At 39.7% G+C, this 19488-nt stretch overlaps 1 protein-coding gene across 2 annotated transcripts in view; it reads left to right on the forward strand.

The window, feature by feature from the left end:
- LOC139730444 (transketolase-like protein 2) overlaps positions 1-18254 on the forward strand; it is a 30111-nt gene extending 11857 nt beyond the window's left edge. For both annotated transcript variants that reach the window (XM_071641283.1, XM_071641284.1), the window contains exons 2-11: positions 2649-2766; positions 5695-5808; positions 7449-7546; positions 8473-8664; positions 10494-10621; positions 11642-11832; positions 12539-12860; positions 13529-13743; positions 14455-14671; positions 16028-18254. In XM_071641283.1, the coding sequence (XP_071497384.1) occupies positions 2649-2766; positions 5695-5808; positions 7449-7546; positions 8473-8664; positions 10494-10621; positions 11642-11832; positions 12539-12860; positions 13529-13743; positions 14455-14671; positions 16028-16197 (1765 nt within the window). In that variant the 3' untranslated portion in view covers positions 16198-18254. The remainder of the gene's footprint in view (positions 1-2648; positions 2767-5694; positions 5809-7448; positions 7547-8472; positions 8665-10493; positions 10622-11641; positions 11833-12538; positions 12861-13528; positions 13744-14454; positions 14672-16027) is intronic.
- Positions 18255-19488: the final 1234 nt, after the last annotated feature.

The raw sequence follows: 19488 nt of genomic DNA on the forward strand, positions 1-19488 counted from the left end.
AGGATTTCAAGATGGACTAATTATTAACATGGCATAGTGATTGTGGGTCACAATAGAAGTGTCCACATGCAAGAATTGATGGTTTTTGCAACGCATTGCAAAAGTTAAGGGTTTGGGATCTTGCATCGTGTGTTCCTGACAACCAAAGAGTGTGCAAACAACCAACCTGACATAGCAATAATTCATGCATGCAAATTTGCTTTCAAAGTGCCGAGATATACTGTATTCTTCAGAAGCTCGGGAATTCAGTAACCTTCTGCGGGTAATACATGTACTAGCTAATATCCATGGATATTATTCTCAAAATTTTGAAGATTCTTTTTTTTTTACAGAGTTTGAGGAAACTTTTTCATCAGCAGCAGTACTTGTTGATGACAGCTCCTTCAAGGAATAGAAAGTATTAAATTTGCTTGTGAACTAAAAGGCAGACCCAGATATATAGCAATGCAGCTCAAAATTTCAGTTATCTGTGTGTGTATTTATGATGGAAACTGTAATTACATAATGTACAAACAAGTACAAGTTTGCCTTATTTCACCAGCTGCTTGGAACTGCTTTTCTTGTGCTTTAGCAACGAGTATTTGTGTGTTTGTCTACAGTGTGAATGTGTTTGTGTATCTACAGTTGTATGATGCAAAACAAGTATGGATAGGAGTTTACGGTGTATAACAATGCATGTAAACATGTATGTTCATATCTCAAATATGTGGACACTGTAACTCACTGTATTTGTAGCTGTACCAGTGCAACTGATCATCATACCGTAAACCTCTATTCCTACTTTTTTTGCCCCATACTTTGTGAACTTTTTTTTTAAAGCTGTAAGGGTCAATCAGTGTTTGTTCACTGTACTATAGATACCAAAGTATCTACATTGCACACTGTATGGGAGAAGCAACAAACAACTGTACAAGTGCAGTCTTCCTCTATCGTTTGTCATTGGGATGGCATATTTTTCTATAGCACCTCTTTTGTAAATTCACAATACACTCTGCAACTTCCAAAATTCGGTACCTAGTGTTGGTTGAGCAATCCCATTCAGAAAATTGTCCTAAGTTACAGTCCACTGCCTTTATATTAAGGGGAATTTAGAATAGTTGCACGATGTTTATAAATTCTGCAGAATTGTGGGAAAATTGCTTTCACAGGAAGCTATGCAAGGCTAACACTCCACAGTTGTACATGTACTTGTGTGTGTGTGTGTGTGTTTGTGTGTGTGTGTGTGTGTGTGTGTGTGTGTGCATATTGAGGTTGCTTTGTATTTCTGTGAGATAACATTGAAGAAAACAATAAGTAACCAGGAAGTAACATGGATTTTATGTCAGTGAAAAAGAGTGGCTGTTGATGAGGAGAAAAAAGTACAGCTCCTACAAAATCCCATTCTCATTGTTTTCAGGAATGGTAGGCATTTATGGTTTCTTTTTTGCAATGCATATCTGTTCAAGTAGCAACCTTACAAGTAGACTTTAGCTGTCTGTATGTGCAGCATGAAAACACAAACCACATACTGTACCTTTCAATGAGTACATCATGTAGCACATGTAAGAAAAAACAAACCAGGGACTGCATTGCAGAGGAAGGAAGCAGCCTCTCTAAAATTGAAATTTTACAATCTTGCAAGAAAAAAGGAAGACGCCCGCATGATATAATGATTTAGATGAAATTATGTGTGGAAAAAAAATATGGGGGACGATGATGAAGCATTGCTTTTGTAAGCTGGAGCATGTTGCTAAAGCTATTTTGATGAAGTTTCCTCGTAATTGGGAAGAACGTCACTTGTAGTGTACACTGTTGAATCTCCAGACCCCACCCTACCATATCAGCTCAACACAGATATTGTAAACAACAAAAAATAAGGCATTGTAAAATTGCAATGAGTAGGCAATATTTATAGCTGAGTCACTCGTACATTTGAAAATATATGTCTTCTACATTGTAAATACCCATTGAAAGGCATGGGGTAGCAGCAGGAAGGGGGGGGGGGAGCATGCATTTTTGTGAGTACTGGTATGGCATGCATTGTGTTGTAAATGCTCACAGTTTGGATGGATTTTTCCCCAATACTTCCTTGTGTTGTGTCTGCCATTTGGGGATAGGGACCTTGTGCATTGGTGCAGCTATTCAGGAAATGTGTTTTTTTGGTGTTTAACTGGTTTTCCTGTTTTTTGTCACATCATTCAGGGGTACCCGGATGTGTTTGTTTAATGCAGTGAAGTACAGTAGCAAACATTTTCTTTTCTTTTGTGTGAGTTTTTGTTTGCTTGTTTGTTTTTTGTTTTGTTTTGTTTGTTTTTTTAGTGGGGGGTTCACTTTAAAGCGATTTTTATGCTTTGCTTTATACTTCGCCTCTTCGGAGGGATTCTGTGATGTGTACGTGTGTGTGTGTGTGTGTGTGTGTGTATGAGTAGCTGAGACACAATCAAGAGTACGAGAGAAATGCGGATGACATACATTCCAGATGATACACAATACAATCTAATTGGCTGCCAACCTGTCTAGAGTAACCACCTGCCTACAATTCCTGCAGTGTGCTTTATACTGTAATGTGCCTCATGAGGCAGCTCTAGGCAGGCTTGACAGGTCTGTTCCAGTGTCCATGAGAGCCTGGTGTCACCATTCCTTTCTGATGTTTTCTTTCATCCCATTAGACATCCAACATCATGTTGCTCGGCGGCAGAGATCATGTCGGTCCTCTTCTTCAACACCATGAGGTACTCCATCGGCAAGCCCCGCGACCCCGGCAGCGACCGCTTCATCATGTCAAAGGTAAGGACAAACGAGAAGACATGAAAAGTTTTGTCGAATCATTGTGTGTGTGGGACTTTCTGTTTGTCTACTGAAAAGTGTATACTGTGTTGCTAAAAACTAGGGAAATGGAGGACATTGTTTCAGTTAAAGGACAAGTTCACCTTCATAGACATGTTGGTTGAGTGAAAGCAGCAATATTAGTGGAACACATCAATGAGACTTTGAGGAAAATCGGACAATCCGATCAAAAGTTATGAATTTTTGATGTTTCTGTTCAGTCACGGCTGGATGAGAAGACTACAATAGCTTGTGATGTCATGTGAGTACAACTCTATAAAGAAAGTATAAAGAAAATTCAAGATATTCTCACTTTTCTCACATAATAAAAGAGCACTCGACTTCTCTCTTTCAGAAGTCAGGGGAAATAATATTACCCCTAACATAAGTCAGTAACAAGTCGAGGAAATGTGCACTTTATTCAAAAAGTCACGTTTTGTGAAATTCCCTTTTTATTTTCCTTATATCGTTGTACGCATGTGACATCATACACTGTATTAGTCTTCTCCTCCAGCAGTGATTGCACAAATATTTTAAAATTTCATAACTTTTGAACGGATTGTCGGATTTTCCCCAAACTTTCACTGAAGTGTTCTATTAACATTGTTGCCTTCACTCAATCCACATGTCTACAAAAGTATGAAGGTGATCTTGTCCTTTAAAGGTAAGGAATCCCATTTGCACGCCTTAAATGAAGAGTTGCATAAATACAGTGGTATGTTGAAGAGAATATCATTTTAGAAACTCCCATAAAGTATTGAAAGTGGAAGGTAACATTGAGTACATTTTTTTGACGGTTAGATTTTGAATTGAATTGTTTTCGGGGCTCACCGTAAATTCCAGTACATTACTAGGCTACCTTTGCAGACCCATGTACTGCATGTGTGTCCATCATGTATATTTTGTGAAGAAAGTTCATCAACACTTACAAACATTTCTATATACATTCTTACCACACACTCTATATGTTATTACATCAGCTCTTGTACTTTTAGATTTGTGTTTATAGATCACAAATACAGAAGAATGCAACAGAAAGGCTTAAATGTGGCTGACACACAGAACTACTAAGTAGTTGAGTTTTGGGCATTATTCAAATTGTAGATAACTGTTGACTTCCAAATTTCTAAGCAGTGGCCTAAACAAGTCCCCTGAGGTTCATATCTAATGTTTTGCTGCATTTTGGGAGGTCTGTAAAAGGTATCCCCTACCTTTAAAGGGACATTCCAGGCGATTTTCATAATTTCCCATCATGTAGTACGTTTAAATCGACAACTCCGTGTATGGATTTGTGGAATTTATTGTGGTTCTTGAGCAGAGAAACAATACTTTGAAAAATCTAAGACAAATTACACTGAACAAGCATAATGACATAGGAGGTTCACCTATTTCAGAAATGTAGCAGGGTAATTCCATTACAATACAGCTTGCCTGTGAGTTCACCTATGTATAATATATGCATGCCTTCTTTTGTTCTGCTTCCTTGAGCCCCAACTCATGCATCTTATGGTGACTCTGCCATGTCATCATCCTTGTTGATTGCAATTTGTTCTAAACTATTGAAATATTCTTATTCTTCATCCCAATCATCATAAATTCTGAAACTCTGTCCTCAGTATATCTAATTTATAGTTGTTCAAATGTAAAAATCTGAAAATCATCCGGAGGTCTCCTTTAATAAGGTCGCAGCGTGACTGTGAGAGTGTTTTCTCCTCTCTTGGGTCTAGCATCAGTATGGTTAAGTAGGAAAGGGGATTAGGTTCCTTGGTACTGTTATCTACTCTGTACTAGCAACTTGGAGAATGCCAAAACATGAAAGACATTGTCCTCATGCATTTGAAGGGAAGCAAAACTCTTAAACAGTTTCCACTATCTTTCCAAAGAGGAAAAAAAAATGATGACAAAACTAAACAACACATTTAAAGTATGTGATAAAAGGAGCAGAGATTGATATTGTGATGGGCTGTGAATATGTGAAGAGATTTGTGAATCATTTTGTTCTGTATTCAGAAAAAAAAAAATATGTGGGCAGAAATAAGAGATGCATGGCTGTGATGTACCTGAGCTGCATGTGGTATGGTATGGTGTGAGGGAAGGAGGTGTTTGGATGAGTCTCGTCCATTATTTAAACAACGTCTGAAGCTGATGTCAGACTGTGCCAGATGTCCAATAAATCGTGCTCTGCAATCCCCCTAGCACTTACCCCCTCATGCACCTGGCTTCATCAGAAGCTTCTACTGGTAGTGACTGTGAACAGTAATTACGGAGTACGCAAATGGCGACGGGGAATATACAAAAGCTCGTACCCCCAAGGCATATTTCCAAACGTTTTTTTATCACCCCACTGGCAATTCAAGAAGAGAGAGGAAGAGAATAATAAAAGTGAAACCTACCCATCCTGAAAGAGTCAAGTAGGGTAGCTGGAGTCTCAGTGAAGACAACAAACATGATTGTACTATTCAACAGCCAGAATATGTCTTGACTCCGGATACTCAAAGATCGTGTGGTTTACAGATGCATTGAATACAGTTGTGGAATCCTCGATAATGGTTGCTAACAGAAAGGAATGTGATCCCAGCTGTTTATGCTCATTCATTCCCATCTCTCATGAGTGAGAAGTCTTATGGCGCACTCCACAGAAAATGTGCACACTATGAAATTTGAAAAGACAGACGCAATCCGGAGAAACATGAAAATGTAGTAAGTGTAGTGTGCAGAAGAGAAAACAAAAATGTCCTGGGTGTGTGTATGTGGGGGGGGGGGGGGGTGGGAGAATGTGAAATGGTAGACACGAGAGGGAAGACAAAATTGTTTGAGATCAATGTATTACATTGCATCTGTTCTTATTTTTCTTCCTCGTGTCTTTTCTCTGATTATCTTGATCTCTAGGGTCATGCAGCACCAATCCTGTATGCTGCCTGGGCGGAGGCTGGTCTGATTGAAGTGGAGGATCTCAAGAATCTCCGCAAGATTGACAGCTTGCTGGAGGGACACCCAACCCCTGTGAGTATACTGCAGTCTCAGGGTGTGTTTGAACACTCTCCAAAAGCATACCGTACCGTACCATACCATACCATTCCAGGACAAAAGTGGACCATTTTCCTATGTGCTCCAAAAGCATATAGTACTGTACCGTATTGTACCTTGCCAGACGAATGCTTGAATGCAAAGTGGTCCAAAAATGTATACCATCTGTCGACACAAGAAGAATGTGCGTATAACAGACACTACGTCGAAGTGTAAAGCTAATATCTCACCAACGGAGACGTCTCCACGACATCTCCAACTTATCAGTTGCAGCAGTCGCGGAGACGTCTCCAACATAAAAATGTCTTGCGGTCTCACCAAGGAGACGTCTCTGAGACGAGTTATGGCGGATACCAAAAAATTTCAAATATGAGGGAGCCGTTGCAGGATCACCTGACTTGATCTAGGCAGGATGTCAGCACGCAGATAGGTCACATGGTTTTTAAGTAGGTCAAACAGCATCAAATAGAGTCACGGAGACGTTGCGGAGACGTCTCCGCGACCTCTCACCAGTTTTTCTGGTCTCCAGCAGGTCTCGGCGACGTCTCTGAGACGTCTCTGAGACATCGTGGAGACGTCGCAGAGACGTCTCAGCAATCGCGGATATGATTAGTCTCCGCGATGTCTCCGCAACTGATGGAGGCATGTTCAAATTTCTTGCAACTAACTGGCGACTAATCGGAGACTCTGTAATTTTCAGGAGACGTCTCGGAGACGTCGTGGAGACGTCTCGGAGACGTCGTGGAGACGTCTCTGCAACTAGCAAAATCTAGAGTCGCAAACTAGTCGCGAACTAGTTTCAAGCCCGGTGAGATACCCCCCTAAATCATACCCCGCTGCTTCAAAACTTGTGGCTCTTCTGTGTCAAGTCAAAAAGTATTAACTCATGAGGGAAGCTATCTCCACAGAATACTCTAATGCTCCCAATCTGGCAAGGCAAGGCATGGTATGGTAATGTGCTGCTCGGTTCACTTTTGAGCACTCAAACACGGGCTTGGGGAATTTGGGGAGGGAAGACATCCATGTCGCCTTGTTATGTTACAGACAAGAGTACAGCGTGTATAGCAGAATAATGGTGTTAGTGGGCTACCTTGCTAATGATACAGTGGAACCTTGTCATGAAGAGATCAGATATAACAAAACCCTCATACAACAAGGTGATTTTGCATGTGCCAACTCTTTAGATTTGTGTGGTCTTTTGTATCCTATGATAGTGAGAAGCATGATGTAATTTCACAGTGTTAAAATTTGAGCGCATTTCGTGCAACCAGAAAAATAAAAGCATACAAAAATTTTTACTTGCCATATGTTCCGGTAGTTGATGTCTCAATTTCTGTGGAATTAAAATCTTGCGAAACTCATCTTACCCAGCTAAGCGCGAAAAGTTGCTCACGCAAAAATATCAATTTTTACTGTGCATGAAATATGTAGGTTGTCATTGCAAGGAAGCGAAGGTGTAGGATTCATCCACCTTCAGTGCAAATAGATAGAATATAAAAGCACAAGATGCAATTTTCTCGTCTATGTACACTCCCTGCTGTTCAGTACATCATCTCTCTGATGAATTTTCTTCAGAAAAATAAAAATTATGTTTAATTTTTTTTTTCACCGTGCAGAGACTGAGCTTTGTGGATGTTGCCACGGGATCACTCGGTCAGGGGCTCAGCGTTGCTGCTGGAATGGCCTACACGGGCAAATACTTTGACAAGGCTGAGTGAGTTACAGTCTTGCAGCAATAGTTGTGGCAACTCCTGCCACTCAACTCAAACAGTGCATCATAGCAGTCTTGTCTTGTCTCAAATTCTTTTGTATGAAAAAACAAACAAACAAACAGTTCATTGACCTTCAACTCAACTTTCTTTGAAATATGGTCAAATTAGGAGAAATTCTTCAAAGTCAAAGTTCAAGTCTTTGCTCTCCTGTGATAAGTTCTAAGTTAGTGTATGAACTTAGTATTTATTGGTTAAAAACTTTTTGTTTTGTTTTTGCTATTTTCTTTGTATACTATTGCTTAGAATTGCATTTCTTATCTCATCTGATCCTATTTTCAACTGAACTACTTTGAATTGTTGTAGTGGGCCTGAATTACTCATCATGTGTATTGCCACATTAGAAACCGTCCTGTGGATTCATTTTCCCATGTACAGCAGGTTCTAATTGTATTAAACCACTCTTGGTAGGAAACATTTGTAGAGAAAGAGAATGGCATTTTTATTAAAAATAGGGCCAGATTATGGTTCCAACTGGAAAAAAAGGTATTGGATAATTTTTCTAAATCAAGAAGTGATATAGGCGGACGTGTAGTTTGCAAGTGTCTTGATCATTTAAAGTGTTTTTGTTTGTTTTGTTTCTGTATTTGACTCTATGTATGTGTGGCTGCTTTAGGGCCGTACATTTGAAAAGAAAAGAAAGATGTACCTAACCTTCAAAAGTTTTTCTATGAATCGATCAATCAAGCAAGCCAGAATCAATTTAGCCAAATTGATGAAGTAAGGATGTGTATTTCAATCAAACAGGGCTGTCATGATCCATCTGGTTATACAGCTGTAGGACTTGATTGCAGCACTGTAGTGTTGTTTAGTTGGTGATTATCGCAGCGTTGAGGTATATCCGCTCTGTGCTATCTCTCTCTATATCTAGTTACCGCACCTACTGCCTGATTGGGGACGGAGAGAGTGCCGAGGGGTCGATCTGGGAGGCCTGCGCATTCGCCAGCTACTACAAGCTGGACAACCTGGTGGCCATCTTCGACGTCAACCGTCTCGGTCAGAGCGAGCCGGCCTCCCTCCAGCACCAGACTGAGATCTACCAGAAGAGGGCAGAGGCCTTTGGGTGAGGGTTCACAAACTCCAAAGCAGCCCTGGCATTATAATTGACCCTGCATCACAAAACCACAGGAAAAGTCACTAGACATGGAGTTTTAGTTAAAGGTAGATTCTGAAAGAGCAGACTAGGCTTTAAAATGGTGTGTAACTCAATACAAATGGACCTTCCTATTCCCTGTCTGAATGATGAAAGGAATGTACGTGGACTGGAAAAGTCTTTACTGAGAAAAGAGGCTTAACTGAGAAAAGAGGCTTTGAAGTTTAGGGTCGATTCAAGTGCTTTATCTTTTCAAGTTGTGTGCTGTGCAATGAATGGGACAAAAAAATTAACAACAAAAAACGGGATATAAAACTGTAATAGCCGCAATGAAGGGATTATCCCACACTCATTATGCGGATTCTATTCATTATTGATACCAACTTTAAGTGCAGTAGCACTGACTTTTCAAAAGTTGTCGGTTTTGAAAGTGAACAGTATGTATGCTTTATGATACAACAGAGGTCTCTAAGAAATATCAAATGACACCATTCTAAAAATTGAGTACTGTGAAAACTGCTAAAATGACAATTTCTCATTTGTTTTACAAACTCAAACTGTAGAATTACACAGAAGAAGATTTGTTCTTCCAAAAAATATAAAAAAATCAAAGATTGACTAGGTTCACCCATTTCACCTATTTTGAGCCCTCACGCAAAATCAGGGTGTGCAACTGGTGACTAAAGGTGGAATGCATCATTTGCAAATCTGTCATGGATATCTTTATGGTTTGTGTGAAAGAAAAAAAACCAAACCAATGGGAACAAACCAAAGACAGTGAATAACAATATGTCAAAATGTCCTGATGTTTGCTTTGGGGTCTCCACGTATTTTCTCATACCATTGGGTCAATAGGGAAATAAAGTCATCTATTGAAAATGTCACGTACACAGAAATTGTATGCATTGTGCATTGTACTGCTGTTCCATTGCATGATTAGGTTGACTTCAATTAATGCATTAAAGGCATAATTTACCATTTGCAGATGAAACAAAACCCAGCATTAGTGCTTTAAAATAACTAGCTGTGCAATGAAAGGGACAAAACACAGGATGTCAACCACTGGAGAAACAATTAACACATTCTGTCCATGATTAATGCCAACTTTCAAAGCAGTAGTATCATCCTTTCAAAAGTTATTAGACTTGAAAGTGAAGAGTGTACAAAGGATTTCAAGAAATGAAAAGGGGCCTCTAATACATACTTGATCATTCTACTCTCCCCCAAAAAAGGGGTTGTAGAAAAACTGCTGAAAATACCGGTACACTTTCCCATTTGCGTTATGATCCCAAACTAAAGAATTATGTAGAAGAAAGATAGCTCTTTCAGAAAATATGAAAAACTCAAGATTGACTTAGTCGACCCATTTCACCTGTTTTGAGTCCTCGCATGAAATCAAGGGGTGCGACTTTTTGTTTTGTGATGCACGGTCACATATGAAAGTAAAGATTGAATGAACAAAAAGGTCATTTTCATTGAATAGTTGTCTCTTATTTTTTTTTTTAAACAGTGATAGTCATGAGATGATATTGTCATTACCTCTCCATGCTTCTGCTGAACTGCTTACATGTCTTTACTAAAATTTCTCTTTGAAAAGTAACTGACACAGAATCATATTGTTGGTATCAAATTATTTTGATTTTTTTTCATGCCTCCACTACGAAGTGTTGCTGGAGATATTGTTTTCGGAATTTTTGTCTGTCCGTCCATGATTGGATTTGTGGACAATGTAACTTCAGCTTTTTTTTTTGCATATTTAAGAATGTTGAGAGATATATCCTTTTTTTTTTTCCCTGAAGGATGCACGCCATCGTTGTCGATGGTCACGATGTCGAGGCTGTGAACCGAGCCTTCTATGAAGCTTCCACTGTCAAAGGCAAGCCGACTGCCATTGTCGCCAAGACCTTCAAGGGCAAGGGATGCCCCGGTGAGTGGCGGTGTCTGAATGACCCTTTCACCTGTAGCTGTGTGTAATGCATTTTACCTGGTGCTATGTGTGTATTATTCTTTCACCTGCAGCTATATGTGCGGCTTTTGACTCCTAGATAGATCCTCTTGCTGACATTTTTCCCAAGAGGCATGCATTAATGACTACAAAAGCTGAATCTACCTGTCACCTCTTATCCTCAAATATAGATGCTGGAAGTGCAATATTGTTCATTTGTTGTTTTAATTTTCAGTGGAGTAGAAGAATCTTGGAGTTCTAATAATCCAAGGCAGCTCAAGGAAAACTGATCTATGCATGAAGTCTTGTCAGGAATATCATGTTGAAAAAAAAAAAAAAAGAATCCTAACTGTGCACGTTTTTGATGTGAGAAATTGCCTACAGATTTGTCCAGTATTAGTATTGAGGTGAAGTGTGATTGGATCATTGTGTAAAACCATTTCAAACCAGCATCTTGTAGCGCACTATCAGATTTGTCTGTCCGTATGTGTTGACATGTCTTGTTTATGTGTCATTTTCCCTTTGTGCCCTTTGCGTACCAGTCTTTTTTTCTCTCTAAGCTCCAAACAGTGACCCCCATTATGGATAGGTGAATCTTGTTAAGCCGTATCCGGGCAATTACCCCCAGTGGGCAATTACCCCCCCGGCTAAATACTGGTTAGTGGTAAGGTTAGAGTAAAGATTAGGGTTAGGGTTAGGTTCAGGATTAGGAGTTTGGGTTAGGGTTAGGATTAGGTTCAGGATTAGGATTAGGATTAGAGCCTGGGGAAGGGTCTGGGGTAATTGCCCAGGGGGTAATTGCCCTAGACCCATAAGAAAGTCCTTGCGATGGGCAGTTTTCTTTTTCGCTATATCAAAATTTTGTCATAGCTGGACAAATGAAGTGCATTAAGATAAATAAATGCTAATTTTGGAACTGCAATTTATAATCTATTGTATCCTAAATTTTGTTATAACCATGTTTGTTATAACAGGAGTGCACTGTTTTCTCTTTGAATTTAGATGTGGAGGATCTTGAGAACTGGCATGGCAAGGCTCTTGGGGACAAGGCAGAAATCGCCCTAGAAACCATCAGCAAGCTGATCACCAACAAGGGCCCCCATGGCATCACCCCTCCCTCCTCAGCCCCACTGGCCGACAATGACCTCACCGTGTCCCTCAATGAACCCCCCAACTACGAATTAGGAGCAAAGGTAGGATCGAGCATTACAAAGGTGTAATGGAATATAGAAGTATTTATTTTCTATTTTCTATCTTTATTTAAAAAAAATAACAGATTACAAGCATAGAGGGGGAAAAAAAAAAGGGGGGGGGGGTCAATGGCTTGTGATTTGCCCAGCATCAGTATACCATCTTGGCATAGCAGTTTTTCCATTGGGTCCAGTTCTTGTGTAACGCAAGTAGATTGCCTTGTTAACCATTTCACCCAGGTAGATCAAATGTAGATGAAGAATAAAAAGCATACCAAAATGCAAGAAAAAAAGAACAAAAAAAAAACAAACATAAACTTAAACACAAGCAACAGGCTGCAATCTACCCAAAATGGATACATAAAAAGTACTTACATAGATATGCAATATCAAAGCAAAACAACACCCCCCCCCAAAAAAAAAAAAAGAAAAAAAAAAAAAGAAATGTAATTCATTTTCTTCATTTGTGTTTGATAACATAACAAAACTAGAAAAATCTCAAAATATTGCTAAATTTGTAACCTGTACAACCATTCTATGGATTAAATGCACAGAACAATTCAAAGAAATTGTAAATAGCAACTTTTGATCCTCAACCTCCCTTATTTTCATTGATGAGACCCAACAAATGCAAGTACAGTATACTGTTTGGGATACACACACACCAACATGTGGTGATGCTACCTGTGGTTTCCAAACTCTTTTACAGGTTGCTACTCGTGTGGCCTATGGTACAGCCCTGGTCAAACTGGGTAAGACAAACTCACATGTCGTAGCCCTCGATGGGGACACCAAGAACTCCACATATGCCATCACCTATAAGAAGGCGTTCAACGACCGCTTCGTGGAGTGTTTCATCGCAGAGCAGAACCTTGTGGGCGTGGGCATTGGCTGCGCGTGCCGCGACCGCAATATCGTCTTTGTCAGCGCCTTTGCGTGCTTCCTGGCCCGCGCCTATGACCAGATCCGCATGGGTGCCATTTCTCAGACCAACGTGAACTTTGTTGGCTCCCACTGCGGTGTTTCCATCGGTAAGGGGTCAAGAGTGCTTCAATCTTACCCTCTGTGCTTTCAAGCAGATTTACTTTGTATACATGTTTGTAATTAATTTTGAAGTCTTTTCTTTATGGACTCAGTGTCTTGTTCTTGAGTGCAGGAAAATCTTTAAACATTCTTGCGAGGGGAACTGCTGCTTCATGAAGGGGGAATGCACAACCTTCAAAATACAAAGCCTACATACTTTTTTCCACATTACATTCTTGTATGTCTTGTAATCGGTAAGGGTCAACTGTGCTTGGTCTAACCCATTGTGCAGACAGATATACCGGTATACGTGTTTGTAATGAAATTTAATCTTTCTTTTTGTGGAATCAACGTTTGGTTCTTTAGTGCAAGAAAATCTAGAGACATTCATGTGAGGGGACACTGCTGCTTCCTGAGGAAGATGCACAGCCTTCAAAATAAATATCCTACACGTGTTTACGTAATATTTTCTTTATGTCTTGTAAGTGTTCCTTTACGTTTTCAAAGTGCTGTCAAATTATCATTCTGGAGATTAAAGTTGCCCTTTACTTCAAAATTGAAGGTCATCAAATGTCACATCACCTCAAATACTCCATCTTTTTCTCTTCTTTACTTTTGCCCTTCCCTACTTCCTCTTTTCATCTTCCCCTTTCTCCCTACCCCTTCCCCTTGATAGGTGAGGATGGTCCCTCCCAGATGGCTCTGGAGGATCTGGCTATCTTCAGGGCCATCCCAACCTGCACTGTCTTCTACCCCAGTGATGCTGTCTCCTGCGAGCGCGCCATCGAACTGGCGGCCCAGACCAAGGGCATCACCTTCACCCGCACCAGCCGACCTGCCACGGCTGTGATCTACAAACCCGACGAGGTCTTCGCGGTCGGAAAAGCCAAGGTGAGAAGGAACGTTTGCCCCACCCTATCCTAATGTAACTTTTATGAGAGCTCTCAGAACTTGAAAAGTAAATTTGGACCTTCCAAGAGCTTGGTTCCCAACACTTAGATTGGAGTTGAACATTGCACGGATATTAATGCAGACGTATTGAGTCATAATTACTGAGTTTGACATTGATGATTAGTAGGGATCATAGCTTGTTCTAATGGTGATGGTGCTACATACATATGTAGGGGTCCTTGGGCAGGACCCAAAATCCATATGAGGTGATTTTCAAAATTCATGACATAATCCACTTCAAGTTCAAGTTCAAGTTCAAGTTCAAACTTCTTGAAAATTTGTGGCTGGATTTTGTTTACACTTGGTAGGAATCACGGGGGTGGCTTATAATTTGTACATCTGATTTTGGTGCCTCTCTGGCAGGGCCTACTTACCCCAAATTAGGAGGGTTTTGCCCAAGGGGCCTGCTGCAAACCCAGAATCTAAAGGAGAAATAGGCTACTTATGTGAGAACTAGACCTTTTATTAGATACCTTTTTATAAAGAAATCTTTAAAAGATGTCATTGGGGAACTATGTCATGAACGTGGATGATGCATGCTTTTAGAAAGGCATCCAGCTTAGAAAGGTAGAAAGAGCGAAATGCCCTAAAAAATTCTGCAAGTCTTGTCACAAAATTCCTACATATCCTCTGCAATGCTGTCCCACTCAGGTGGTGCGCCAGTCTGCCGACGACAAAGTGGTCGTCGTGGGCGCCGGTGTGACGCTCCACGAAGCCCTTGCCGCCGCCGACAAACTGAAGGCCGAGGGCATCAACATCACCGTGGTGGATCCCTTCACCATCAAGCCCATGGATGCCGAGACACTGGCCTCGTGTGCCAAGGCAGCAGGAGGAAGGGTGCTCACCGTGGAGGACCACTATGGAGAAGGTAAGCCAAGACTTTGGTGGCCGTGCTACTAATGAGCATTTTTCTCTTCTTCAGGGTATAATGCCACTCTTGTGTTCAGATTGACTGTGATGAATGCTGTCAGGTCAAACATGCACGACGGTAGCAGTTACAGTGAGATCTAATGTACGAAAGGAAAGTCATTATATTTAAGAATTATACGCCTTTTGATATATAACACTAATATTGGTCACAGCCAGTCATGCAAATAAGATGAGGTATTTATACTACTAGTAACAGTTTAGCGGAAAGATATTGAATTTTTATGAGAAAGTTGTTCATTGTGTGGTTTTTTGGTATCCAGGGGTTGACAATCCCTGGACAAAGAATAATTCATTCCTTCGACAAAGGATACGTAATGATGATTCGAGTGTAGGTTGAAGTGAGTCAATAATGTCATCTCCTCATCTTACCACTGTTGGTTGAAGACATTCAAACTGTATGATTGCCCCAAAATTTTGTTGTTAATTTCAAAGACAATTCCAATGACAGTTCAACCCCCTTTTTATTCTTGTTTGATTCACTATACGTATCAAAGTCGGTTTGAACATGGGGTTGGCTTTGAAGTAATTTTAATCTGCAATGGCCTTGCTCACTCCTTCATGTTTGCCAGGCTAGAGACCAGACTGCCTCCCTAACTCTCTGTATGTGTTGTGATTTAAAAGGAAATATGTCTTGAAATTCCCTGCTTTGACATCTCACTGTCATTTTAAAAGAGTGTGTCTATTGTGTGAATATTAATTACAGCCTCAAGAATTAACCCCCCCCCCCAAAAAAAAAAAAAAACAAAACAAAACAAAACAAAAACAAAAGAGAGTAATGATTGCATTGCAGACGAGGGCTGGAACATCATAATGGCATCATTATAGACAAGAAAAAGAAAATGTAAATAAAGAAGATGCAACTAATTTCACTTTTCTAGCATAACGAAAGAGCATGTGACTAACCTCTCTCAGAAAGCAGGGGATTATCAGTACCCTTGACATTATGTCTGTAACAAATTTGAGGGAATGTGTGCTCTTCATGAAAAACAAGATTTTGTGGATTTCTCCGTATATTTTCTTCATGTTGTCCAAAATGAACTTATGAACTGTTGAAGTCTCCTTTAATATCCAGCAGACAGCACTGAAACTTGAAAAATTTATAGTTTTTGGATTGACTGTCTGATTTTCCTCAAATTGTCAGTGATGTGTTCAACTAACATTTTACTCTATCCACATTGATGTTTTAGCTTTTGTTTCGCAATAGAATGATCCCTGTAAGTGAACACATTTTTTTTTTTTTCCAGCATTGTTAGAGGAATGAACTTCACACCCTTTTTTTCTGTCTCCTGTTCAGGTGGTATTGGCGAGGCAGTCTCAGCTGCCCTCTCCAACCAGAGTGGGGTCATTGTACGCCGCCTCAATGTGGTGGGAGTGCCCCGTAGTGGGCCCTCCGCTGTCCTCCTCGAGAAATTCGGCATCAGTGCCAACTGCATCGCCAAGGCTGTCAAGGAGATGCTTCCATAGGCCTCAGGGACCAAGACATCGATATCATGCCATCCGATTAGGTTGATACCAAGGCTTTGGTATTAAGCCTTTGGATGAGATTTAGACTAGGAGAGCAGAGGAGTGGTGTTTGTTAACTACTTTTTTTTAATAGTTTTTTTTTTTTGTAACCTGTGTTTGTTTTCCATCTGTCCCCAATTCTGTGATGCAACCCAAAATATCAATTCCAAGGTACAACCAGCTCGATGGGTTCCAATGCTCCAAGCAAACAAATCCTGTCTTGATTGCATTGTTATTGAGTATTTTTGTGTTGGGTGTAATTTGGTTGGCATGTAGAAAATTGAACAGTACTTGCATTTTACATGAATTATGGCACAAAATACCAGAATATTGAGTGCCCTGGATGTTTTTGATAAAATTGCCAACAGACAGACAAACGAAGAAACCTGAATAATAGCACAACTTCAGATGGGGGCAAAAATCTATCATTAGTGTTATGATCTTTGTAAATAAAGCTAGTGGCAGGGCAATAGGGTTAATACTTGTATGATGGCACTGACCCTGTTTATGCCGTGCGTCCACAAACGTTGGTTGAGCCAGACTTACGGTTTCATGTTACACTGTACTGCAAGCAAAGCAAATTTCCACAGAGATATCACAGCGATGAATATTTCGTGCTTTTGATGACTTTTTTGTATGTTTAGATTTGAATTAATCACTTTTCCCTGTAAACTAACAGCTTCAATTTGTGAACATGGTCAACACATGGTAACATTTACAGCAATAGAACTCTTGGAAGCTATAGCCTAATATGGTATACACCAAAGTCTTTGCAGGGTGGATGAGAATCGATTCAAAGTGAGATGACTTGCTTTTGGCAAATGCAGGGTTCTAGCTTAAGCTGCCGTAAATGAAGTCTACCAAGATAGCATGCAGTTTCAGACTGGCATATAGGACACAAATAATCAGATAATAATATCTGATGTGAAATTTGAATTCATTGTGTGTTTGCTTTGAATTAATCCTTTAAGTGGAGGACAATCAAAAACCCCTCGCATGTAAAATTAAAAACTCTAAAACATGTGTTCATGTCAGGGAAGTTTTGGATTTATTTGAAGACAACAATGTCAAGTTTTACAATATTTTTGAGGGAAACATTTGGTGAAAGCTCTTAATGCCACTTAACCTTATAGTGATTATGTGTCTGAATTAGTAGTTTACACTTTCAAGTTTCATGTTTAAAAAAAAAAAGAAGAAAAATTAAGTGCAGTATTTGATGATGCGACATTTTTCTGAAAGAAAGCTGTGTAGATTACTACTGTGTATACACCCACAAATATGTTTGTGTAGATAAACTCGGTATTCACAACATGCCAGTTGATCTACCATTGTCTCCCTTATCAGTTGCAACAATATATGTGTACTGTAAAAGTTGAAATTTTCGCGGTGTTGAAATTTTCGTGCATTTCGCGCAACCAGAAGCTAGCGCCAAAATAAAAGCACGCGAATATTTTTGCGTGCCATATGTTCCAGTAGTTGATGTCTTGATTCCGTGGAATTAAGAACGTGCGAAACTCTTCTCACGTGGCCAAGCGCAAAAAATAAGTCGCACGAAAATATCCGCTTTTACAGTATACCAAATGTTTTGATACCTCTTGTTGTTTCTGTTTTAAATCAGTTCTTTCCAACTGTTTGTCACTCATGTTATTCAAAATAATATGATTTCTGCCATGATATGTTGTATCTACAGATGGGCAGACATTTTAAGGAGAAATGTTTTCTTTTCTTTGTGAAGATTTTGCTAACATTTGATTATGATCAAGAGCATTGTTTATTTTTAGTATTCAGAACTTGTATTACGAAAGCAAAGCTTCCAATGTGTAAAAGGCTATTTTAGGCTGTGAAACGGTTGTGTATACTTTCTCAAGTTAAACAATTTGGATGTGGTAGATGTCATGCTAATATGTCCTGCTAATACGGCGGTCCCTACTGACGAAATTCACCTGGTATATTGTGTTTCTTTTGTTATCAAAGATAATGGAATAGACAATTAAAGATACATTTCAAACTGCTTTTCAGAATACTCAGTCTGCTATTTCTCTGTTTCAAAGGAAATACATATGATATAATCAGGGCTTGATATTTAGCTTAGCCCAGGGCCACTAACATTTGATGTGTCACCAAATTTCCAAAGAGGTGGAACGATCGGACAGCTATAATTCAAAATGAATTTTTATATGAGGGAGAAAGGTTTATGGTTGCGCCATATTCTATATTTCTGGCCACCAAAATTTCATATTCACATTTCAGTGGCCCGAATCGGTCACCACAGAGCGAAGTAAGTGTTAAGGCCTGATACAATGTACTTATGTATATATTTGTGTGAAACACATTGTTACAAAATGTCACACACATACACAGAAACATACACATAATATTACTGTACAATGTATATAGCTCTGGGTATAGCTTAGGGAGACAGAGTATGGACAATTTGTTACGAGCATCAACAGTAATGCAGGGATTGAGTGGGATGTGATGATGATGATGATGATGATGATGATGATGATGTCTTGTTTATCCAGGGTAGCCTCGCCAGTGTTGCCACTGCTGTACCAGAGGACCCTGCCATTATTATTACCCTAGTGTTGCCAGGTACCCATTTATACACCTGGATTGAGAGGGATATGGTGGGTAAAAAAACACCTTGTCCAAAGACTTAAGCACTGGGTTGGAATTGAACTCCTCCACCGATTGAGAGTCGAGAGTCTTATCCATTATGCCACAGCGCCCCCATACATGTGTAATACGTGTATACCATAGTCGCTAATGTTAAGGAGACACAAATTTATCTCCCTAAAGGTCTAGTGTCTCATTTATATGGAAATAATGACCATGTATTATCTCCTGTAGATTCACCCAAAGAGGCACTGGATATGTAATATTAAATACATGTACTAGGTGTTTCAAAAAACATTTCCCACTTTTGATCATAAATATTCAAAAGATTGTTCATTCAATAAAACTGTCATTGATATGAGTAATAGCTGGATAGTGTACAATTTAGTTGAAGGTAATTTGCACGTGAAAGCATAAATCAGTTTCGTTAAATCTAAGATTGATTTTCAAGTAAGGTTTCAGATTTTGGTCAAATTTTAACCCTCTGTACAAAAATTGAACTTCGCACAGGAACCAATGATGTGTATGTGAGTGTGTGCTGACAATGGCCCTGAACAATGGACATGCCTGAACCACCTGTTGACTAGGCTCCCTGTCACATGAATGCTTAATCAATAATTCATGTGGATTGCC

Source organism: Diadema antillarum, unplaced genomic scaffold (genome assembly GCF_040938485.1).
Source record: "Diadema antillarum isolate AM-2024a unplaced genomic scaffold, OU_Dant_1.0 seq00000312_RagTag, whole genome shotgun sequence".
In the NCBI taxonomy this organism is placed as follows: domain Eukaryota; kingdom Metazoa; phylum Echinodermata; class Echinoidea; order Diadematoida; family Diadematidae; genus Diadema; species Diadema antillarum.